Source organism: Podarcis liolepis, assembly GCF_965112155.1.
Source record: "Podarcis liolepis genome assembly, chromosome: 2".
Classification (NCBI taxonomy): domain Eukaryota; kingdom Metazoa; phylum Chordata; class Lepidosauria; order Squamata; family Lacertidae; genus Podarcis; species Podarcis liolepis.
In genome coordinates this window covers 118,507,930-118,526,579 of record NC_139555.1, presented here as the reverse complement: position 1 = coordinate 118,526,579, position 18,650 = coordinate 118,507,930, and the positions used below count along the sequence as shown (strand labels likewise).

The following is an 18,650-nucleotide window of genomic DNA, read 5'->3' as shown; positions in this document are numbered from 1 at the left end:
TTCATCAGTTCCAGGCTGGCGATAGCGTATGGGTGAAAGAGTGGAAACGTGATCCACTTGCACCTAAGTGGCGTGGACCTTACACCGTCTTGCTCTCTACTCCAACAGCGGTGAAGGTAGCTGAGGTGACCCCCTGGATTCATCACTCTCGTTTGAAGAAGTCTGAAGGCAGTTGGACGTGCAAAGGTGACCCCTCTAATCCTTTAAAACTGACTCTCTCCAAAAACCCCTGTATCTAGCCCTACCGGGAACGGGCTAGGTCACGGGCAACATTAGACGACCGGCCTGCTGCAGCCACAACCTGGAAGCTGGCTGACCTGCGCACGCCTGAAGCTTGAGGAGCATCTGAACCAGCGATTGTGAAAGGAAAGATTCTCTTATACAATTAATTGAATGCCCCCCCCCTTGTGGAACAATTATCAGAGATATTACTCATTGGGGATCCTCGGGATATATGTTTTGGTCTTGGTGGTTCCCCATTCCTGTCACTGGGGGAATTATATTGGGACTAATATTTATTTGCTATCACAATAAGGTAATCTTTTGTGGAAGGAATGCATATGCTAGACATCAACATGATTCTATTATTAATCCTGATCCCTTGGGAAGGGGAAGGGTCCTTGAATCTGGCCAAATTGACTAAATATGGATTCCGCCATGACCACAATATGTGGGTAGGTTTAGCTGAAATGGTAGCCAATGTTGCAAATAGGACCAATTGCCTTGTTTGCTCTCTTGGGCCAGATGATTCAGAGGGAGGTATGCCCTTATTACCGATACCATTAGATGCCATTGGTATGGTAAGCGAAATACCACACCAAACAGAAATACAGAATTTCCCCGGATGGAACTCAACTAAACCATTACGAGTTATACCTGTACAAGGGGAATTCTGTGTACATAAATCATCAGATGCAGCTGATTCTACCATGATAGGCTCTTCTCATTGTCACTATACTTGGGATAATATTAAGAATACCTGGGCACACGATACTACCTATCGAACTCGGAATGCCTTGCCCTGTGCACCTCCTTTTATTCATGCATGGAAAGTGGTATGGAACATAACTGTGACAGAAAAAGGCAATCTAACATACTGCACTGTGAACTCTCTACCTCTTCTGATATTTCGCCTTCTGTACTCCACGTACCAAAAACCTCAGACCCGATGGTTGTGGTGGATATGTGGAGAATGGGCATACAAGAAACTCCCCTCCAAATGGAGTGGGACTTGTTTCCTGGGATGGGTATTACCACCAATGTGGATTATGCCCACTAATTTGGCCAAGCGTACACGAAGAAACGCTGATATTTCTCATATAGCAGGAGGAAGTACCCAAAGTTGGAGCGGTACTGATGATTGGCCACCAGAGCGCATTATAGCCTATTATGATCCTGCCTCCTGGAATCCTGGTGAGCTCATACAAGGGGCACGGGATCCTATTTATAATCTAAACAGAATAATTCGATTGCAAGCAGTAGTGGAACTTGTAACCAATGCAACGGCCCAGAGTTTGAGACTTATTGCACAACAGTTGGATGAAAGTAGAGCCGCCATTTTGCAGCTAAAAATGGGAATGGATTATGTACTTGCCAGGCAGGGAGGCCTATGTGGAGTCTTGAACTTGACAGGGAATGCCTGTTGCTTTAACATTTCTGATAATGGTGAGGCAATCCGTGTGTTGGCCACAAAGATGGAGAATATAGCACATGTCCCAGTACAAACATGGGAAGGATGGGATATGGGATGGCTCACCAATTGGTTACCTAATGTCACAGGACTCAAAGGGATACTATTGTCTTGCTTGTTTTTCTTGACGGTAGTGATAATGGTTTTATGTATGATGCCATGTATCATTTCATGTTTTAGAAGTACAATTAGCAAGATGGTTTCAAATGAAACTCTACCTCATATCATGGCCCTATACAGAGCTTTACCTCAGGAATATGATGAAGGTCAAGCTATCAAGGACACTTGGGACGAAGGTCCTTGAGCTTGAAAGGGGGGAATGAGGCATCAGGCATAAGCCTGCATTTTATTAATGTTTGATCAGGGCTTGTATATTAAAGAGAGGGCTTAGATTTTCAAATGTTTCATGCCAGGCAGAGAAAACCTTGGCCATTCTCCTAAGACAAGGGGCCCCCCCTTGATTGATAGCAGAAAACAATTCTCAAAGTCGTAAAAGCTGAAAATACAGACTAAGAGCAGGACATTGACCCTACATGTTACAGAAGATAACAAAGGCAGAGATAAATATAATTAGGAATGGGCAAATAGTAAAATGATACCATGGGCCTCTCTTAAACCTTGAGCTGTATTTTCTAAGGCCAGAGGCAAATGGGGAGAAGCATCTAGCTGACAGAAAAAGAGAGCATTTTTAGGAAATCTTCTAAAAACTGTTTCTTTCTTAAACTGAGAGAAAAGGCAACTGGCTTGGCTGGGGAAAAAGAAGCTTCTTCCTATTTTATTTTGAGGCTGGAAAGGAGGGTGAAAGGGGGAGGTGTAAACTAAAGAGCCTTCTTTAAAAACTGTTTTTTTACTGAGTTCCTTCCTTTCTACTTTGAGAAGCTTTATTCTTTTAAAAGGTTACCTATGATAATGTATGAAATATATTAGCTTAAATATATTGGCTTAAATGTAACTATGCAAAGGATTTAGAAAGTAACAAATTTAGATGTTAGATTCTTATTTCATAGAATCATAGAGTCCTAGAGTTGGAATAGACCACAGGGGCCATTGAGCCCAGCCCCCTGCCAGACAAGAAGACGCCATCCAAGCAGTCTTGATATATAGCTGTCAGACATTTGTTTAGAAACCTTCAAATGAAGTAGATCTTTCAATGTTGATGTGAAACTCAAGATCCTTGACATATGTTTAAGATAAAAATTTAAGATTAACCATTTGTTTTAGAAGGCAATAGGGCAAGGAGGGCAAGAGGTGAGCTGGTAATTAAGATTCCATGTAAGATATATTATTACTTATTTGTCATTTATATATAGCTCTTTGTCCTCCATATAAGGACAGGAGGATATGGGTGTATCTTTTTGTGATTGGTTCTAGCAATCAGCCAATAGGAAATCCAACCAGGCTGATTGGACAGAGGCAGCCCAAGGAGGAGCAAAGGGGGCTGGATTAAGGGAATATAAGTGCTGGCCATAATGGCAGGAGGCCAGGCCAGAGCTTGGTAACCATATACCACTGTGCCTCTCATTTATTTGTCTGACAAATAAATAATTATTTTAAATTCTCTATTGCTGCGTTGAATATTTCATTCCAGCTAAGCGTTAACCACAAGCAGGGTGCTACAATGGAATGCGTGCAGCTTGCAGACTTAACATATAGAATAAGAGAACAAGAAGAACATATGTTTAAAGAAGATAGGAAAATGTTTATTGAATATATGGGGGGGAAATTGCATAGACCTGAAAACACTGGCAGCATTAAGATAAATTCAGCAGTGTTTTGATGGATGTAATAATGGAATATTGAATGGCTTTGTTTATGTAAAATATGCAGAGATTTATGGTATGCAAAATGAACCATGGAAAAAGAAGGGAAGTAAGGATGTTTAAATGAGTATTTAAAATTGCAAAACAGAAAATCTAACAAAAATTATATAAAATAAAAAATAAAAACGTAATGAACCATACAACATAAAAAAACTTCCCTATACAGGGCTGCCTTCAGATGTCTTCTAAAGGTTATATAATTACTTATCTCCTTGGCTCAGGGATCGCATAACTCCAACATCTCTCAAATGAATATAGAGACATCCTAAAGAATAGTGGGCTATTCTGAGATGGCTTCTGTAAAACCGGGACTGTCCCTGGGAAATAGGGACACTTGGTCCACATAGCTGTCAACTTTTCCCTTTTCTTGCGAGGAATCCTATTCGGAATAAGGGAATTTCCCTTAAAAAAAGGAAAATGTTGACGGCTATGCACTTGGAAGGTCCATGACTGAGTATATAGGGGGTGAGAAGATCTTTGAGGTAACCACGTTAAATGAAACTAACATACTCACTTGTTCCTCTAGCCTTCCATCCTCTTCCTGCCCCAGCAGGAAGTCCTCGGCCAGGGCCACTGCCTGGGCACAGGTCTTTGCGCCACGATCCCTGACCCAGCTCTGGATCTCTGGGGGCAGGATGTTCAGGAGCTGCTCCAGGACCACTAAGTCCAGGATCTGCTCCTTTGAGTGCCTTTCCGGCTTCAGCCACTGACGGCAAAGGAAGGACAGTCGGGCGCAAACCATGCGCGGCCCGTCCCCTTCCCGGCAGCGCAGTTGCCTAAAGAGCTGCTGGGACACATCCCCGCTGCCCGGGATATTGTCTAAGTTCTCTTCCTTCACCTGTGCAGCATCTGCCATGGCGGCGGCTTCCAAGAAGCCACAGGTCTTCTGCCCATCAAGGCTTGGCGGGATCAGAGTTTCTCGTCTGGACGACCCCTCCAAGGAAGCCACATGTGCTTGGATGCCCATGGCCACGCTGGGCCCTTCCTCCAACTGCGGGTTCCCCCACTGCAAGTGAGGCGACTACACCGTCTTCAGGAACTCTTGCCACTGGGCTTCCCAGTGCTGCGCTAACCCCTCGTCAGGCTCCTCTTTGACCTGCCCTCGGTTTCGAAATTCACCCCCGTTGACCCGAGAAAGGCTCGTTTCCTCCAAACTCTCCCTGGAGTTGCAGTCCTTTGAGCCTCGAGTCTCCATTTTCCTTCTTGGCAGCATCTTTCGCTCTACAGGAGTCTGGGAAGAGGAGCCCAAGGGTGTTTCCTGCTTGGCAGCCATTTTGTCTTGGGCCGCTCCCCACTTCCTCTAAAGCCATCTCTGCCCTTTCACCCTCTGGTCCCCATTTTCTTCATGGCGTGCATAGCAGGCGAAACTAGTCTTTGGTTTCCAATCCATCCGCAATGTTTTGCAACAAGGCGATTATGCAGAGCTTGGCTAGTCCTCTCGGCAAGCTGAAGCTGCTGCGTTGAATGGGCTTGTGGTTGAATGGAAGCTACCTAAGGAAAATAATAAGAATAAGAATAATTTATTACTTATAGCCCGCCCATCTGGCTGGGCCTCCCCAGCCACTCTGGGCGGCTTTCAACAGTATATTAAAAACACAATAAAAGATCAAAAATTAAAAACTTCCCTAAACAGGGCTGCCTTCAGATGTCTTCTAAAAGTCAAGATAGTTGTTTATTTCCTTGACATCTGGTAGGAGAGCCTTCCACAGGGCGGGTGCCACTACCGAGAAGGCCCTTGGAATGGAAGGAGGGGGAACACATTAAAGAAAAAAGGATCTGTACATGCAGTTCCTAAAAGCTGCTTATTCAACCAAAAATTGCCTATTTATTATGGCAGGTGTGAGGAACTTCTTTTTCCGCAAATTATTTTTATTAATTTTCCAGATTATTACACATCAAACCAATTTAAATTAATTTAATACAATTTCTTAAAATCGGGTTTCCTGCTCCTCTTCTGAACATATGATCACCTTCATTTCCTCACATTGCCGCATCATTTCTTATTTAGAGTCCAGTTGACATCCTTCACTTGCTGGGTGGGGAACTTCTGGCCTTCCAAGTATTGCTCCTCCATCAACCCTTATTTATTAAGCAGGGGGCAGCAGAATTTCTAAATCTGGGCACTCTAGACTGTCACTACAATTTGCATACAATTCAGCTTTAGGCACTTGGCAAAAATATATATAAAAAAATTATGAAGATTACCCGCTCTGGGATCCCACAGCTAATTCTCCCCTGGTCTCCTCGCTGGTCCAAGTAGGACTAATTCAGCCAGCTAGCTCTGGTGATCATCTAATGTTTACTGGATGGATTTCCCCCCTAAACTGATTTTAGATTTTATTGTTATTCACATTTTATTTTATGCTGTTTTTTGTAGCATCAATTAAGTGTTTTAAATTTGTTGTTAGCCGCCCTGAGCCCAGTTTTCTGAACCGGGAAGGGCGGGGTATAAATAAAATATTATTATTATTATTATTCCAGTTGTGCAAAGCTGACTGGGAGGTCTGGCACAACAAAAAACCCTTCTCCAAAAGACCAGACTTTTCTGCTGTAAGCGATGGGGAAAACGCACAGGAAAGTATGGCACGACACTTGCTTTGAACCAACTACCCTGCCTGCAAGCAGATCAGAACAAATGTCCAAATGTTATTATTACTAATAATAGCCTCGCTGCAAAACTGAGCAGGGTGGGTGCTCCATAAACAGGTGGTCTGGAGCACTCTGAAGAGAGAATTTGACAGCTGGAGTCAGGGAGCCTCTGCATCTATTTTTAACATCAAAATAGTACTAATAATTGAGACACACACACCCAACCTGGCTGCCCGCCTCTCTCTCCTGCCCCTCCTGGCAACCGGATCAAAAGGGTTAAAAACTGAGAATACTGCAAGATATTGCAACAAGCAATAATTTGCAGCCCACTCGCTTTCCCTGCTGTTGCAGATAGCTATTGCAGTTCACCTTCTAACAGGAGCCTTGCTCAACTCACAGTCTTCTTGCAGCAGCTTGCCAACAGGAAAGGCCCTTTCCTCGCTGTTGCACACAGCTGTATACAGTATATTCCTTTTTCCATTCATTTTTGGCCATGCTAGGAAGCTCTGCTTGATCTGTTCAACCCTTTGACTTGGCTCATACGGTAAGCATGTCATATGCCCTATCCCCAAGAGCCCACCCTGTTCCTGGAAGTCTGGAATTTGGTTTGGCTCATTTAAATTCTGAATTTTTAAAAAAAGACCAAATTATAATCCAAATTGTTATATATATATATATATATATATATATATATATATACACACACATATTATATTATTTTAATTGGATTATTATTGGTTATGTTCATTGGATGTTTTTTTATTGGAAAATTAATAAAAATGATTAAATTCTGAATTTTAAATTGCTATAACCTACTCTGTGACCTGCTGGCCAAGGACGGGTAATAATAATAATAATAATACTGTATTTATGTATATGTTTATAAACGCTAGTCGCTTGGATACCTTTTGGTAGCAAGTGACTAATACATTTTAATAATAAACAATAACATTTAAAAGTCTCCAAGTGATTAACATTTAAAGGCATATACCTAAAAATATTATCTCACATCTACATCAATTCAGTGTTGTTTGTTATTGCTGTTGCTGTTGCTTACCTTCTGCTGTGGATATCTTTCTCACAGGGCAATCCTATGTTTATCAGCTTAAAAACAAAAATACTTCCGCGGGGCTTTGAACTTGAAAAGGCTGCAATTGACAATATTCCTCACGTAGCCCAGTCCTGTGCATCCGTGTTTACTCTGAGTAAATCTCAGCTGTTTTCAGCACCGGGTCGTCTCCCTTGTCGCCTCGCTCGATTGCACGGCTTTCTGCACGTGCTCAGATGCTGTATTTCATCACCGCCGTTGCAGGGCTTTTTGGGGTTTTTTTGCACTTAAATGGTTACTCTACACATTTTCTTTCTCAGGAATTTCTTGATCCCTAGCAAAAATCAAACCTGCTTGTGTCTAGTGGCTTGTGCACCCAACAGAGCCGAGATCAGGGACAGGGTCACCCAGTCCTGACACCCTCCTTGCCATAGCTGTCAACGTTTCCCTTTTCCCAAGGGAAATTCCCTTATTCCGAATAGGATTCCTCGCAGGGAAAGGGAAGAGTTGACAGCTATGCTCCTTGCCCCGCCTCCCTCCATCACCCATTGGAGCACAGCGACAGCTCGTGTGAACGGCCCCTTTAAGATCAATAGAGTTCCGGGTGCTAGAGAGGACCAAGCAGGGTTTTTTGGGGGGTGGGGAGGGCCCCTTCCTTTCCTTTCCTGTCCATCAGAGGAAGCTGCACATTCTGCACGGCTGCAAGGAGCAGCAGAGGTGAGAGCCTTTTGCGCAGGGAGAGGGGTATCAAAGGGGAGAAGCAGGGGAGGAGCAAAGCAAACGCATCAGCTAAAGGCGCTAGTCCCTTTGAGGCAGGCTGAAGATGCATCATTCTGGGCAGGGCTCCTGTGCCTTTATTTTCTTAGGGGGAAAAGGGTTACCAACGAAGCCAGTCTTTCTCAATCTGTGGGTCCCCATATGTTGTTGAACTACAACTCCCATCACCCCTAGCTAGCAAGGCCAGAGTTCAGGGATGATGGGAGTTGTAGTCCAACAACATCTGGGGACCCACAGCGGTAGGAGGGGGGGAAGGGTCTTGCTTTCTCCTTTGAACAGACCTTTGACATGCAGGAGTCGGGAGATGAATGCTTTCATTGCAGGGAGATAAATATTGCATGCCTCAAATCATGCTGCCCCCCCCCCCCGTCACACTTTGGCTCTCACTTTCTTTTTATGTATAAATTTTGTTTTTGCATTTTCTGTTTTACATAAGCAAATGAATTAAATACATAAATACATAATATCTTCTGATTCCCCCCCCCCCTTTGTGGATCTTAATGTAATGATTTCCCCCTCTGCATCTCTATCATAACTCTTATTTTTAATAATTCCTTTGCCAATCCATAGTTCAATTTTTTACTGCCAGTTTTCTGTCAATCCTGCCGATGTATGTAGTTGTTTACAATAGCTTTTCAAAAAAATTATGTATAAACTTTCCCCATTCTTTATTAAAGACCTCCTCTTCCTGTAAGTTTTGCCATCTCTTTGGCACTCAGTTTCAGAGATGCACCAAAATATTTCATTTCCAGCCTTAGAATGATAGAATCTTGAGTTGGAAGGGACTCCAAAGGTCATTTGTTCCAACCCCCTGCAATGCAGGAATCTCAGCTAAAGCATCCATGACAGATGACCATCCAACCTCTGCTTGAAAACCTTCAAGGAAGGAGTCCACCACCTCTTGTGGGAGTCTGTTCCACTGCTGAACAGCTCTTACTGTCAGAATGTTTTTCCAAATGTTTAGTCAGAATCTCCTTCCTTGTAAACTGAAGCCATTGGTTTGAGTCCTACAATCCATAGCAGGAGAAAACAAGCATGCTTCTCTTCCATGTGACAGCTCTTAAGATATTTGAAGATGGCTCTCATATCTTTTCTCAGTCTCCTCTTTTCCAGGCTAAACATACCCAGCTCCTTCAAGCGCTCCTCATAAGGCTTAGTTTCCAGACCCTTGATCATCTTGGTTGCCCTTCTCTGCACACATTCCAGCTTGTCAATATCCTTCTTAAACTGTGGTGCCCAGAATTGGACACAGTATTCCAAGTGTGGTCTGACTAAGGCAAAACAGAGTGGTACTATTACTTCCCTTGAACTGGAACTTCTGCTGATGCAGCCTTACCTGTTTCTCCCCTTCCACATTCTTGTCTTCCTCCTCTCCTGGTCTGCCCCACAGAGGACCTTAAGGTCAATGAATAACTATAGTTTAGAGGTCCTGGGCCCTAAGGAAGTCAGACTATCCTCCACCAGGGCCAGGGCCTTCTCAGTGATGGCTCCGACCTGCTGGAATGCTCTGTCCCATGAGACCAGGGCCCTGCAAGATTAAACTTCCTTCTGCAGGGCCTGTAAGACAGAGCTATTCCGCTGGCTTTCAATTTGAACTTAGCCTGATCTTTTATTCCCCTTCCTTCCCTCCCCCTCCCCTTACCCACTCTGGGATCCCACAGCTAATTCTCCCCTGGTCTCCTCGCTGGCCCAAATAGGACCAATTTAGCCAGCTAGCCCTGGTGATCATCTAATGTTTATTGGATGGATTTCCCCCCTAAATCGATTTTTGATTTTATTGTTATTCACGTTTTATACCGTATTTAATGCTGTTTTTTGTAGCATCAATTAAGTGTTTTAAGTTTGTTGTTAGCCGCCCTGAGCCCTGTTTTCTGAACTGGGAAGGGCAGGGTATAAATAAAATATTGTTGTTGTTGTTGTTATTATTAGAGAAAAATGCTGTGCTGTCAGTCATCTGGAAAACCACCAACTCCCAAAGATGCCCTCTGCTTCGTCTGAATGGGGAGCTTGCCCGGCGTTCCCCAGGATGAAACAGTTTCGTTGACATACTCTGCTGAGGAATTGCAGCAAGACTGGAGGCTTGGACTTTGATAGCGGACTGAGAGAGGACTGAATCTTTCCTTGGTGGGTTTTGGGTGGGACGAACACAAAAATGGCTACGGAACAGGAAGCGTCGGCAACCCCGGACCTCTGTTTCCAGTCTGCGCCGGAGGATGTGGCTCTGCCCCCCGTGGAACCAGAGGGTCAGGGTTCGGCAGCCAGGTTGGAAGGGCCTCACAGATTCCACCACTCCGACCTTTGTGGGGGGAAAGAGGACCTCCTGAGCGGCAGTGGGGAGCAGGCGGTCAGAAGACCCAAATGGGGTAACCCACCACTCCTGCTTCCTGCCCCTTGGGACGTCACAAAGACTTGCCTGCCTTCCTTGGATGGGCTGGCCGATCCGAGCAGAGAACAGGCCACACAACTCCTCCCAGGACACGGTGGGGAAGCCAAACCGGCCTCCAGCTGCTTGGACTCTGAGGTGGGCTACTCAGACCCACGGGGGGATCCCTCGGAAAAGGGTGCCGTCGTCCTGGAGGCACAGCGGCTAAACTTCCGCCAGTTCCGCTACCAGGAGGTTGAGGGACCACGGGAGGTTTGCAGCCAGCTCTGGTACCTGTGCCACCGTTGGCTGAAGCCGGAGAGGCACTCCAAGGAGCAGATCCTGGAGCTGCTGATCCTGGAGCAGTTCCTGGCCATCCTGCCGCCGGAGATCCAGACCTGGGTGAAGAGAGGAGGGCCCGAGAGCTGCGCCCGGGCGGTGGCCCTGGCCGAGGGGTTCCTGCAAGGACAACGGGAAGCTGGGAGTTGCGGGGAGCAGGTGAGGTCAGATCTGTCCTGGACAAGACTTTAGAAAATGGAGAAACAGAGAGTTGGCTGCTCCCAGATGTGTTTTATTCCACTGATCCATCACTTCCCATAGAATTGCATCTTGGAGAAGTACCGTATTTTTTGCTCTATAAGACGTACTTTTTCCCTCCTAAAAAGTAAGGGGAAATGTGTGTGCGTCTTATGGAGCGAATGCAGGCTGTGCAGCTATCCCAGAAGCCAGAACAGCGAGAGGGATCGCTGCGCTCCCTCTTGCTGTTCTAGCTTTTGGCTTAGCCGTGCTTTCTCTTCCCCCACCTCCTGTGTGCGGCTCTTGGGGGCTTTTCCCCGAGGAGGGAGAAGGGCAACCTGTCAGTGATGGACTGCCCTTCTCCTTCCTCGGGGAAAAGCCTGCAAGCGCCACACACACACACTCCACGCGGCTCGTGAAAGGGAGCGCTGAGCAGAGCCTGGGATGCATACAGGCTCTGCTCAGCGCTCCCTTTAAAGAATATTGTTTTTCTTCCATTCCCCCCTCTAAAAACTAGGTGCGTCTTATGGCCAGGTGCGTCCTATGGAGCGAAAAATACGGTAACTCTTTTTCTTATGCATTCATGATGATTTGTGCTCTGGAAGGTATTGGGGCGATGACACACAATCCGCCTTACGGGTGGTGCTGTGGTCTAAACTACTTAGCCTCTTGGGCTTGCCGATCAGAAGGTCGGTGGGTCGAATCCCTGCAACGGGGTGAGCTCCCAGTGCTCTGTCCAATGCTTTTTTCTAACAAATGTTTAGGCGTACTCTCATTTTCCTACTCATGTTGAAATACTGCCCCTCAATGAGGCTAAACTTACATTCACAAAAAGTTTAGGAGTATTTTCTGCATCCCCCCAGGAAAAAAGCGCTGGCTCTGCCCCAGCTCCTGCCTACCGAGCGGTTCGAAAGCATGCCAGTGCAAGTAGATAAATAGGTACTGCTCTGGTGGGAAAGTAAACGGCATTTCTGTGCGCTCTGGTTTCTGTCACGGTGTTCATGACCCGGAAAGCTGTATGTGGACAAACGCCGGCTCCCTCGGCCTGAAAGCGAGATTACTGTTTGCACCTGGAAATGTTATTTATTAAGGAATGGATGGCCTGTAAGTTCCTTAATAAATTCAGTAATGCTTTTTAAAACTGCAAATGTCGGGGTGTGGATGTGCCACTTTTGTTGTGTTGTAGCGCAGGAGCGTCCCTTCTGGTCAGCAATAACACAGTGACATTGGGGCAGCAGAACAGCTAGTAAATTGGGAATGATGTGTGGGCAGTCCAGTATAAATACACCACAAATGTGGGCGGGTCCACAAATGTGGCCGCTGGGACCACATAACACCGGTCCTTAGAGATCTGCATTGGCTCTCAGTACATTTCCGAGCACAACTCAAAGTGCTGGTGCTGACCTTTAAAGCCCTAAACAGCCTCGGTCCTGTATACCTGAAGGAGCATCTCCACCCCCATCGTTCAGCCCAGACACTGAGATCCAGCGCCAAGGGCCTTTTGGTGGTTCCCTCCCTTCGAGAAGTGAGGTTACAGGGGACCAGGCAGAGGGCCTTCTCGGTAGTGGTGCCCGCCCTGTGGAACGCCCTTCCAGCAGATGTCAAGCAGCTATCTTATCTTTAAAAGACATCTGAAGGCAGCCCTGTTTAGGGACGTTTTTAATATTTAATGCTGTATTGTTTTTAACATTCGATTGGGAGCCGCCCAGAGTGGCTGGAGAAACTCAGCCAGATGGGCGGGGTATAAATAATAAATTATTATTAATATTATTATTATTATTATTATTAGAAGAGAAGAAGAGTTTGGATTTGATATCCCGCCTTTCACTCCCCTTCAGGAGTCTCAAAGCGGCTAACATTCTCCTTTCCCTTCCTCCCCCACAACAAACACTCTGTGAGGTGAGTGGGGCTGAGAGACTTCACAGAAGTGTGACTGGCCCAAGGTCACCCAGCAGCTGCGTGTGGAGGAGCGGAGACGCGAACCCGGTTTCCCAGATTACGTGACTACCGCTCTTAACCACTACACCACACTGGCTCTATTATTATTATTATTATTATTATTATTATTATTATTATTATCCCTTTCAAGCTCATCCAATCCGACTCCTGTTTCAAGTACTGTGGTACCTCGGGTTAAGAACTTAATTCGTTCCAGAGGTCCGTTCTTAACCTGAAACTGTTCTTAACCTGAAGCAGCACTTTAGCTAATGGGGCCTCCTGCTGCCGCACCGCCAGAGCACGATTTCTGTTCTCATCCTGAAGCAAAGTTCTTAACCCAAGGTACTATTTCTGGGTTAGCGGAGTCTGTAACCTGTACAGGACTTCTCTTGAAGAATCCTGGGAGCTGTAGTTTGTCAAGAGTGCTGGGAACTGTAGCCCTGTGGGGGGGGGCGAATTCTGGGTGGGGGGGGAGTCCTGTGCTTTAAATGCAAATACACCAGTCTGGTGGGGGCATAAAATCAGTTTTTTATAGATGTATTTACAGAGGAGGCAGCAGTGCTTCTCAACACCAGGTCCTCATTGGCCCTGTGATGGAAATCCTCGCTTCTCTTTTTTTCCAGGGGGTTTACCAGCAGGAGATGCCCGTGAATCCCCTTGAAGCTGATCAGGCGCCTTCAGAGACAGGAGAGAAGCAGCCGGGTGCAGAGGTGAAGCAGGAGGGCAACAGGGGTGGCAGCTGCATGGGTAGGTGTGCTGATAGGGCACGTTGAATTTTCCAGCTTTCAAACCCCCCCAGAATCAGGGGTGCTGATGTGGTGTAACATCAGGGGTGTAACATGACTTGGGGCTTCAAAAGATATTTTGGTAGGATTAATGTAATTCAGTTTTCCTTGCTATGCGAAATACAGTGGTGCCTCGCAAGACGAAATTAATTCGTTCCGCGAGTCTTTTCGTCTTGCGATGTTTTTCGTCTTGCGAAGCACGGTCCGTCGCAACTGCGCCTCTTCAAGCGGCTTTAAGAAAAAAGCGCAAGACGTTTTCGTCTTGCGAAGCAAGCCCATAGGGAAATTCGTCTAGCGAAGCAACGCAAAAAACAAAAAACCCTTTCGTCTAGCGAGTTTTTCGTCTTGCGAGGCATTCGTCTTGCGGGGCACCACTGTATGTGTAAAATGGCATAAAAATTAGTAATCACAATTTCCAAGTACTTACGGTTTTATTATATATTAATATTATTTTTATAATTTAGTATCATTTAGCATTGCGTTATATTTTCAACCAAATTTCCTGAGATCCAGGAGGAGGCTTCCATCTATGTTTGCAGACCACCCGGTGCCATTTTAATTTCAAGATGGAACCACAAACGTTTCATAACTGCACTGTTTTTAACCCATGGTTTAAGAATGGACCATATTTTATGTGTTTGTTTGTAAGAATCCCTGAGCAGCCCTGCGTACAAGGCTACTAGCGGGAAACAGTTTGCCAAATGGACCTCTCTTCGTTCTCTGAAGGCCACCCCGTTTAGGGAAGTTTTTAATGTTTGAGGTTTTATAGGGTTTTTAATATTCTGTTGGGAGCCGCCCAGAGTGGCTGGGGAAACCCAGCCAGATGAGTGGGGTATAAATAATAAATTATTATTATTATTTCACTCCCAGATGACAGACAGACGAGAGAAATGGAGGATTCACAGGTGAAAATTTCAGAGCCGGTGGAGCTGCCAGACAAGGGGGAAGGGAGGCGTTTCCTACCAACAACAGAGGAAGAAGAAGAAGATGCTCCTTCAACGCAGCCTGGACCCAAGAGGAAGTTGGGAAAGGGCCCTGAGGAGAACGTCGCTTGCGGAGACGCCTCTGCCCACCTCGGCGAACCCGCGAACCAGCCAAAACCTCCCCGAGGCAAGCGGGAGACGACCTGTGGGGTTTGCGGGAAGAGCTTCAGCCGCCGGACGGGCCTGTTGGCCCACGAGAGGGTGCACACGGGCGAGAAGCCCTACAAATGCCCTCACTGCGGGCGCAGCTTCCGCTCCAAGTCCACCCTGGTGGTTCACCAGAGGACCCACACGGGCGAGAAGCCCTACCGTTGCCAGTCCTGCGGGAAGAGCTTCCCGGTGACCACGCAGCTCATTGAGCACGAGAGGACCCACTCGGGCGAGAAGCCCTACCAGTGCGCCGAGTGCGGGCAGAGCTTCCGCCAGCGCTCGCACCTCAAGAACCACCAGAAGATCCATACGGGCCTCAAGCCCTTCAGGTGCTCGTACTGCGGCAAGGGCTTCAGCATCAGCTCTGACCTCATCCGGCACGAGAGGGCCCACACCGGAGAGAAGCCCTACCAGTGCCCGGACTGCGGGAAGCGCTTCTGCAACAGCTCACAGGTCATCACGCACCGCCGGGTCCACACCGGGGAAAAACCCTACAAGTGCCTGGAGTGCGGGAAGGGCTTCGCCGTCAGCCAGCAACTCATCCGGCACCAGGCGGTCCACACGGGGGAAAAGCCCTACCAGTGCCTGGAGTGCGGGAAGACCTTCGGCGTCAGCACCCTCCTGGCCGGGCACCTGAGGATCCACACGGGGGAGAAGCCGTACGAGTGCTCCGAGTGCGGGAAGCGCTTCCGCCTCCGCTCGACGCTCATCACGCACCTGAAAATCCACGCGGCGAGGAAAAGTTAGGGCCGGAAGGGGAAGGTCAAGAAAGAGAGAGGGGGAGTTTGTGTAAAGAGGAATCAGTGCTAGGTAAAAAGGTTTGAATCCCAGTGAAGGGGTGAGCTCCCGCCTTTGAAAGAAAGAAAAAGGTAAAGGACCCCTGGATGGTTAAGTCCAGTCAAAGGCGACTATGTTGGTGTTTTGCAACTTGGACCTGTTGCAGGACCTTAGCCAGACCTTAGCAGAGCACACGCAGAGTTCTTGAAAGCAATCAGCTGCAGGCAGGATGGATGGATGAAGCAGCAACCAGTAACTTGTTACTTATTGGTGCTTTTATTACCGTATTTTTTGCTCTATAAGACTCACTTTTTCCCTCCTAGAAAGTAAGGGGAAATGTGTGTGCGTCTTATGGAGCGAATGCAGGCTGCGCAGCTATCCCAGAAGCCAGAACAGCGAGAGGGATTGCTGCTTTCACTGCGCAGCGATCCCTCTTGCTGTTCTGGCTTCTGAGATTCAGAATATTTTTTTTCTTGTTTTCCTCCTCCAAAAACTAGGTGCGTCTTGTGGTCTGGTGCGTCTTATAGAGCGAAAAATATGGTATTTACAGCAGACTTCAAGTTATTACAGTGGTACCTTGGGTTACATTCGCTTCAGGTTACAGACTCCGCTAACCCAGAAATAGTTTAACCACAGGGAATTGTAACTCTCTGAGGGGGACCAAGGGTCTACTAAAAACTCATCAGTATCCTTAAAAGAACCACAGCTCCCAGAACTGCTTGAAGCCAGGATTGCTTGAAGTGCTATCGTAGCACTTTAAATGTATAGGGTGCGTGTGGCTGCTGACCCACCAAAATGTCGAAAGCGCTTCTTGTACAGGACCCTAGTTTGCACATCGCACGAAGCCAAGCCACACAGGCTCTCAGGGACGCCTCACTCCTCGCCCAATAATTTGCCGCTGTGCTGAGCTAAGCTTGGCTTGGCGTGTCCCCCAAACCAGGGGTCATGGTTGAACTAGCCCTGGTTCAGACTAACCATGATTTGGCCTGTGGTTTACGGCTTGTAGTTTGGACAAGCTAGACCCACAAGCCCAGGTTGGGATGGAGTGCTAAGCTAAACTACGGCTTACAATCATCAAATCATATAGCTGGAAGGGACCCTGAGGGTCCTCTAGTCCAGCCCCTGCAATGCAGGAATCTCAACTGAAGCATCCATGGCAGACAGCCATCCAACCTCTGCTTGAAAACCTAAGTTCAGTCTAGAACAGAAGCCAAGCAAACAGGATAAGGAAAGTGGCCGCAATCTCCTCTCCCAGAGTCCACACATCCAAGCTAATCCAGTGTTTCCCCAACTTGAGTCAGCTGTTTTGGGACTACAATTTCCATCATCCCCGACCGCCGGTCCTGCTAGCTAGGGATGATGGGAGTTGCAGTCCCAAAACAGCTGGAGACCCAAGTTGGGGAAACGCAGAGCTAAGCCAGGGCTTGGCATGACACGTGAACCAGACTATCTTCACAACAACCCTGTAAGGTAGGGCAGCACAAAACCCACAACGGAAAGACGAGATAGATTGGCTGAGGCAGGGGCAGCTTAAGAGTACCACAGGCGGGCGCGCATTTAGATCCTTCTGAACTACAACTCCCATCAGCCCCAGCAAGCATTGGGGTGTTGGGAGTTGTAGTTCAGCAACATCTAAGCATGTGGTTTGAACCTTACCCGTAGTGCGGCTTCTTAGCGTTGTGCTCTGACTTTTGAGGAAGGCTGAAAGAGTATTTGTGCAAGGAGATACTTTGAAGAGCGACGGAGTAAGGAACAGGACAATATTGCTTGGAAGGTGGTCACGGGGCAAAGGGTGTTTGTGTGGATATTCGGCGCGTTAAGATTTGACCCGTAGTGGAAATGTGAAAAACCACCAAGGAGGTGACTTGTAGGCAAACTGAGCCCAAGAGGGGCGTCCAGTAAACCTTTCTTTCCAAATAAATAAGTTCCAAACTTCCTGTCTCGTGTTTTCTGTCTGGGTGGTGGGCTTCAGGGGCTAGTGGCAACCTTTTTCGTGTCAAGGCCCCCCCCCAAAAGGGCCTGGTGTTGGGCAAAGCCAAAAGCGAGGGGCCATTTGCCCCCTCCTGCTGCCACCCCCTTTTCTCTCTCCCTTTCTTTGACAGTCATGAGGATGTGTAGGGAAATAGCTTCTGATGAGGCTTTATCATTATTACTATTATTATTATTATCATCATCATTAATTAATTAATTAATTATTAACAATTTATTACCTGCCCTTCACACCATGGCCCCAGGGAGGGTCGCGACCATTAAAATGCAATATCAAAAACAATTCAAAACAAGTTACGAAAATAAGACGGGTCTTTAAAATATACAGGCGTCAAAAGCCAGGGCAAAAAGGTGTGTCTTCAGCGTTCACCAAAATTAGTTCTGGAGCCTAGAAGGATCATTGACACAGATGGTGGGAGGACAAACATTTGGCCCTCCAGCAGTTGCTGAACTACATCTCCCATCAGCCCTTGGCCATGCTGGCTGCGGCCAATGGGAACTGTAGTTCAGCAGCATCTGGAGGACCAAAACTTCCCTACACCTGATTTGTGCTGCTCCTTATTGATGGTCCAAGGTTTTACACATCTGAGGGGAGCTAAGGGTGGAAAAGCCATATTCTTGGTGGGTGGGTCCAGAATCAAAAGTGGGTGCGTTGACGTCAAAGGGGTGGGTAGGGTGCTGGTGGATAAGCCCCCTTTCTCCTTTGTCTTTACCTTATCTCCCCCTCCTTCTCACCAACATGAAATGAAGCTGAGGGCCACATGAAATTGGACTGAGAGCCACTTGATTATTATTTTTTTAATGGATCTCTTCCCACAAGGCGTTCCTGATTAAACATGCCACAAAAACATATACAAAATGATTGTGCATATAAAAACAGCTTTAAAATTGCATATATGGATGCAATTAAAAGCCAATTACATATATTTGGAAACAGCAAGACATAGTCAAGTCAAATCCAGTCCAGATACAAACTGGAATTTTAAAGCAATGCAGTCACCTGTTGTGCCATCTTACCTTGTGACAAATGCCTGATGTTTCGAGGAGGCACCCTGACAAAGGGACTTCCCAAAGCAGAAGGGGTGTAACCCCCCAACACACCATTGTTCAGGGTGAGCTCTCTTTTGGGCAGCATCGAGGGGATGCTGTTGCAACGGTATTGTTCAATAAAGATCAGGCCTACTGGCTGCTCAAGGATTCTCGTAGGTCCATGCGGGTCTTTGGAT

The 18,650-nt window shown here is 46.8% G+C and overlaps 2 protein-coding genes across 4 annotated transcripts in view; one reads left to right on the top strand and one right to left on the bottom strand.

The window, feature by feature from the left end:
* LOC310701258 (uncharacterized protein) overlaps positions 1–7,696 on the bottom strand; it is a 40,491-nt gene extending 32,795 nt beyond the window's left edge. Inside the window, exons 1-2 of one of the 3 annotated variants that reach the window (XM_083491862.1) lie at positions 7,157–7,696; positions 4,025–5,001 (exon numbers count right to left, since the gene is read on the bottom strand). In XM_083491862.1, coding sequence (XP_083347988.1) covers positions 4,025–4,477 — 453 coding nt within the window. In that variant the 5' untranslated portion in view covers positions 4,478–5,001; positions 7,157–7,696. Of the gene's footprint in view, positions 1–4,024; positions 5,002–5,131; positions 5,262–6,319; positions 6,559–7,156 lie in introns of those variants that run through there. The other 2 variants (XM_083491864.1, XM_083491863.1) reach the window with 2 other exon arrangements.
* Positions 7,697–7,789: 93 nt separating this feature from the next.
* LOC310701423 (uncharacterized protein) lies at positions 7,790–15,711 on the top strand. Its single transcript, XM_083492237.1, has 4 exons — positions 7,790–7,864; positions 9,854–10,784; positions 13,364–13,487; positions 14,396–15,711. The coding sequence occupies exons 2-4, from the start codon at positions 10,077–10,079 to the stop codon at positions 15,403–15,405; spliced, it is 1,842 nt and encodes a 613-aa protein (XP_083348363.1). The 5' UTR covers positions 7,790–7,864; positions 9,854–10,076; the 3' UTR covers positions 15,406–15,711.
* Positions 15,712–18,650: the final 2,939 nt, after the last annotated feature.

Excerpts from the sequence above, each read along its gene's own strand:
- LOC310701423 (XM_083492237.1), top strand. The coding sequence starts at position 10,077 with ATGGCTACGGAACAGGAAGCGTCGGCAACCCCGGACCTCTGTTTCCAG. Across the intron at positions 10,785-13,363 it reads CTGGGAGTTGCGGGGAGCAG|GGGGTTTACCAGCAGGAGAT; the intron begins GTGAGGTCAGAT and ends CTTTTTTTCCAG. Across the intron at positions 13,488-14,395 it reads CAGGGGTGGCAGCTGCATGG|ATGACAGACAGACGAGAGAA; the intron begins GTAGGTGTGCTG and ends TTTCACTCCCAG.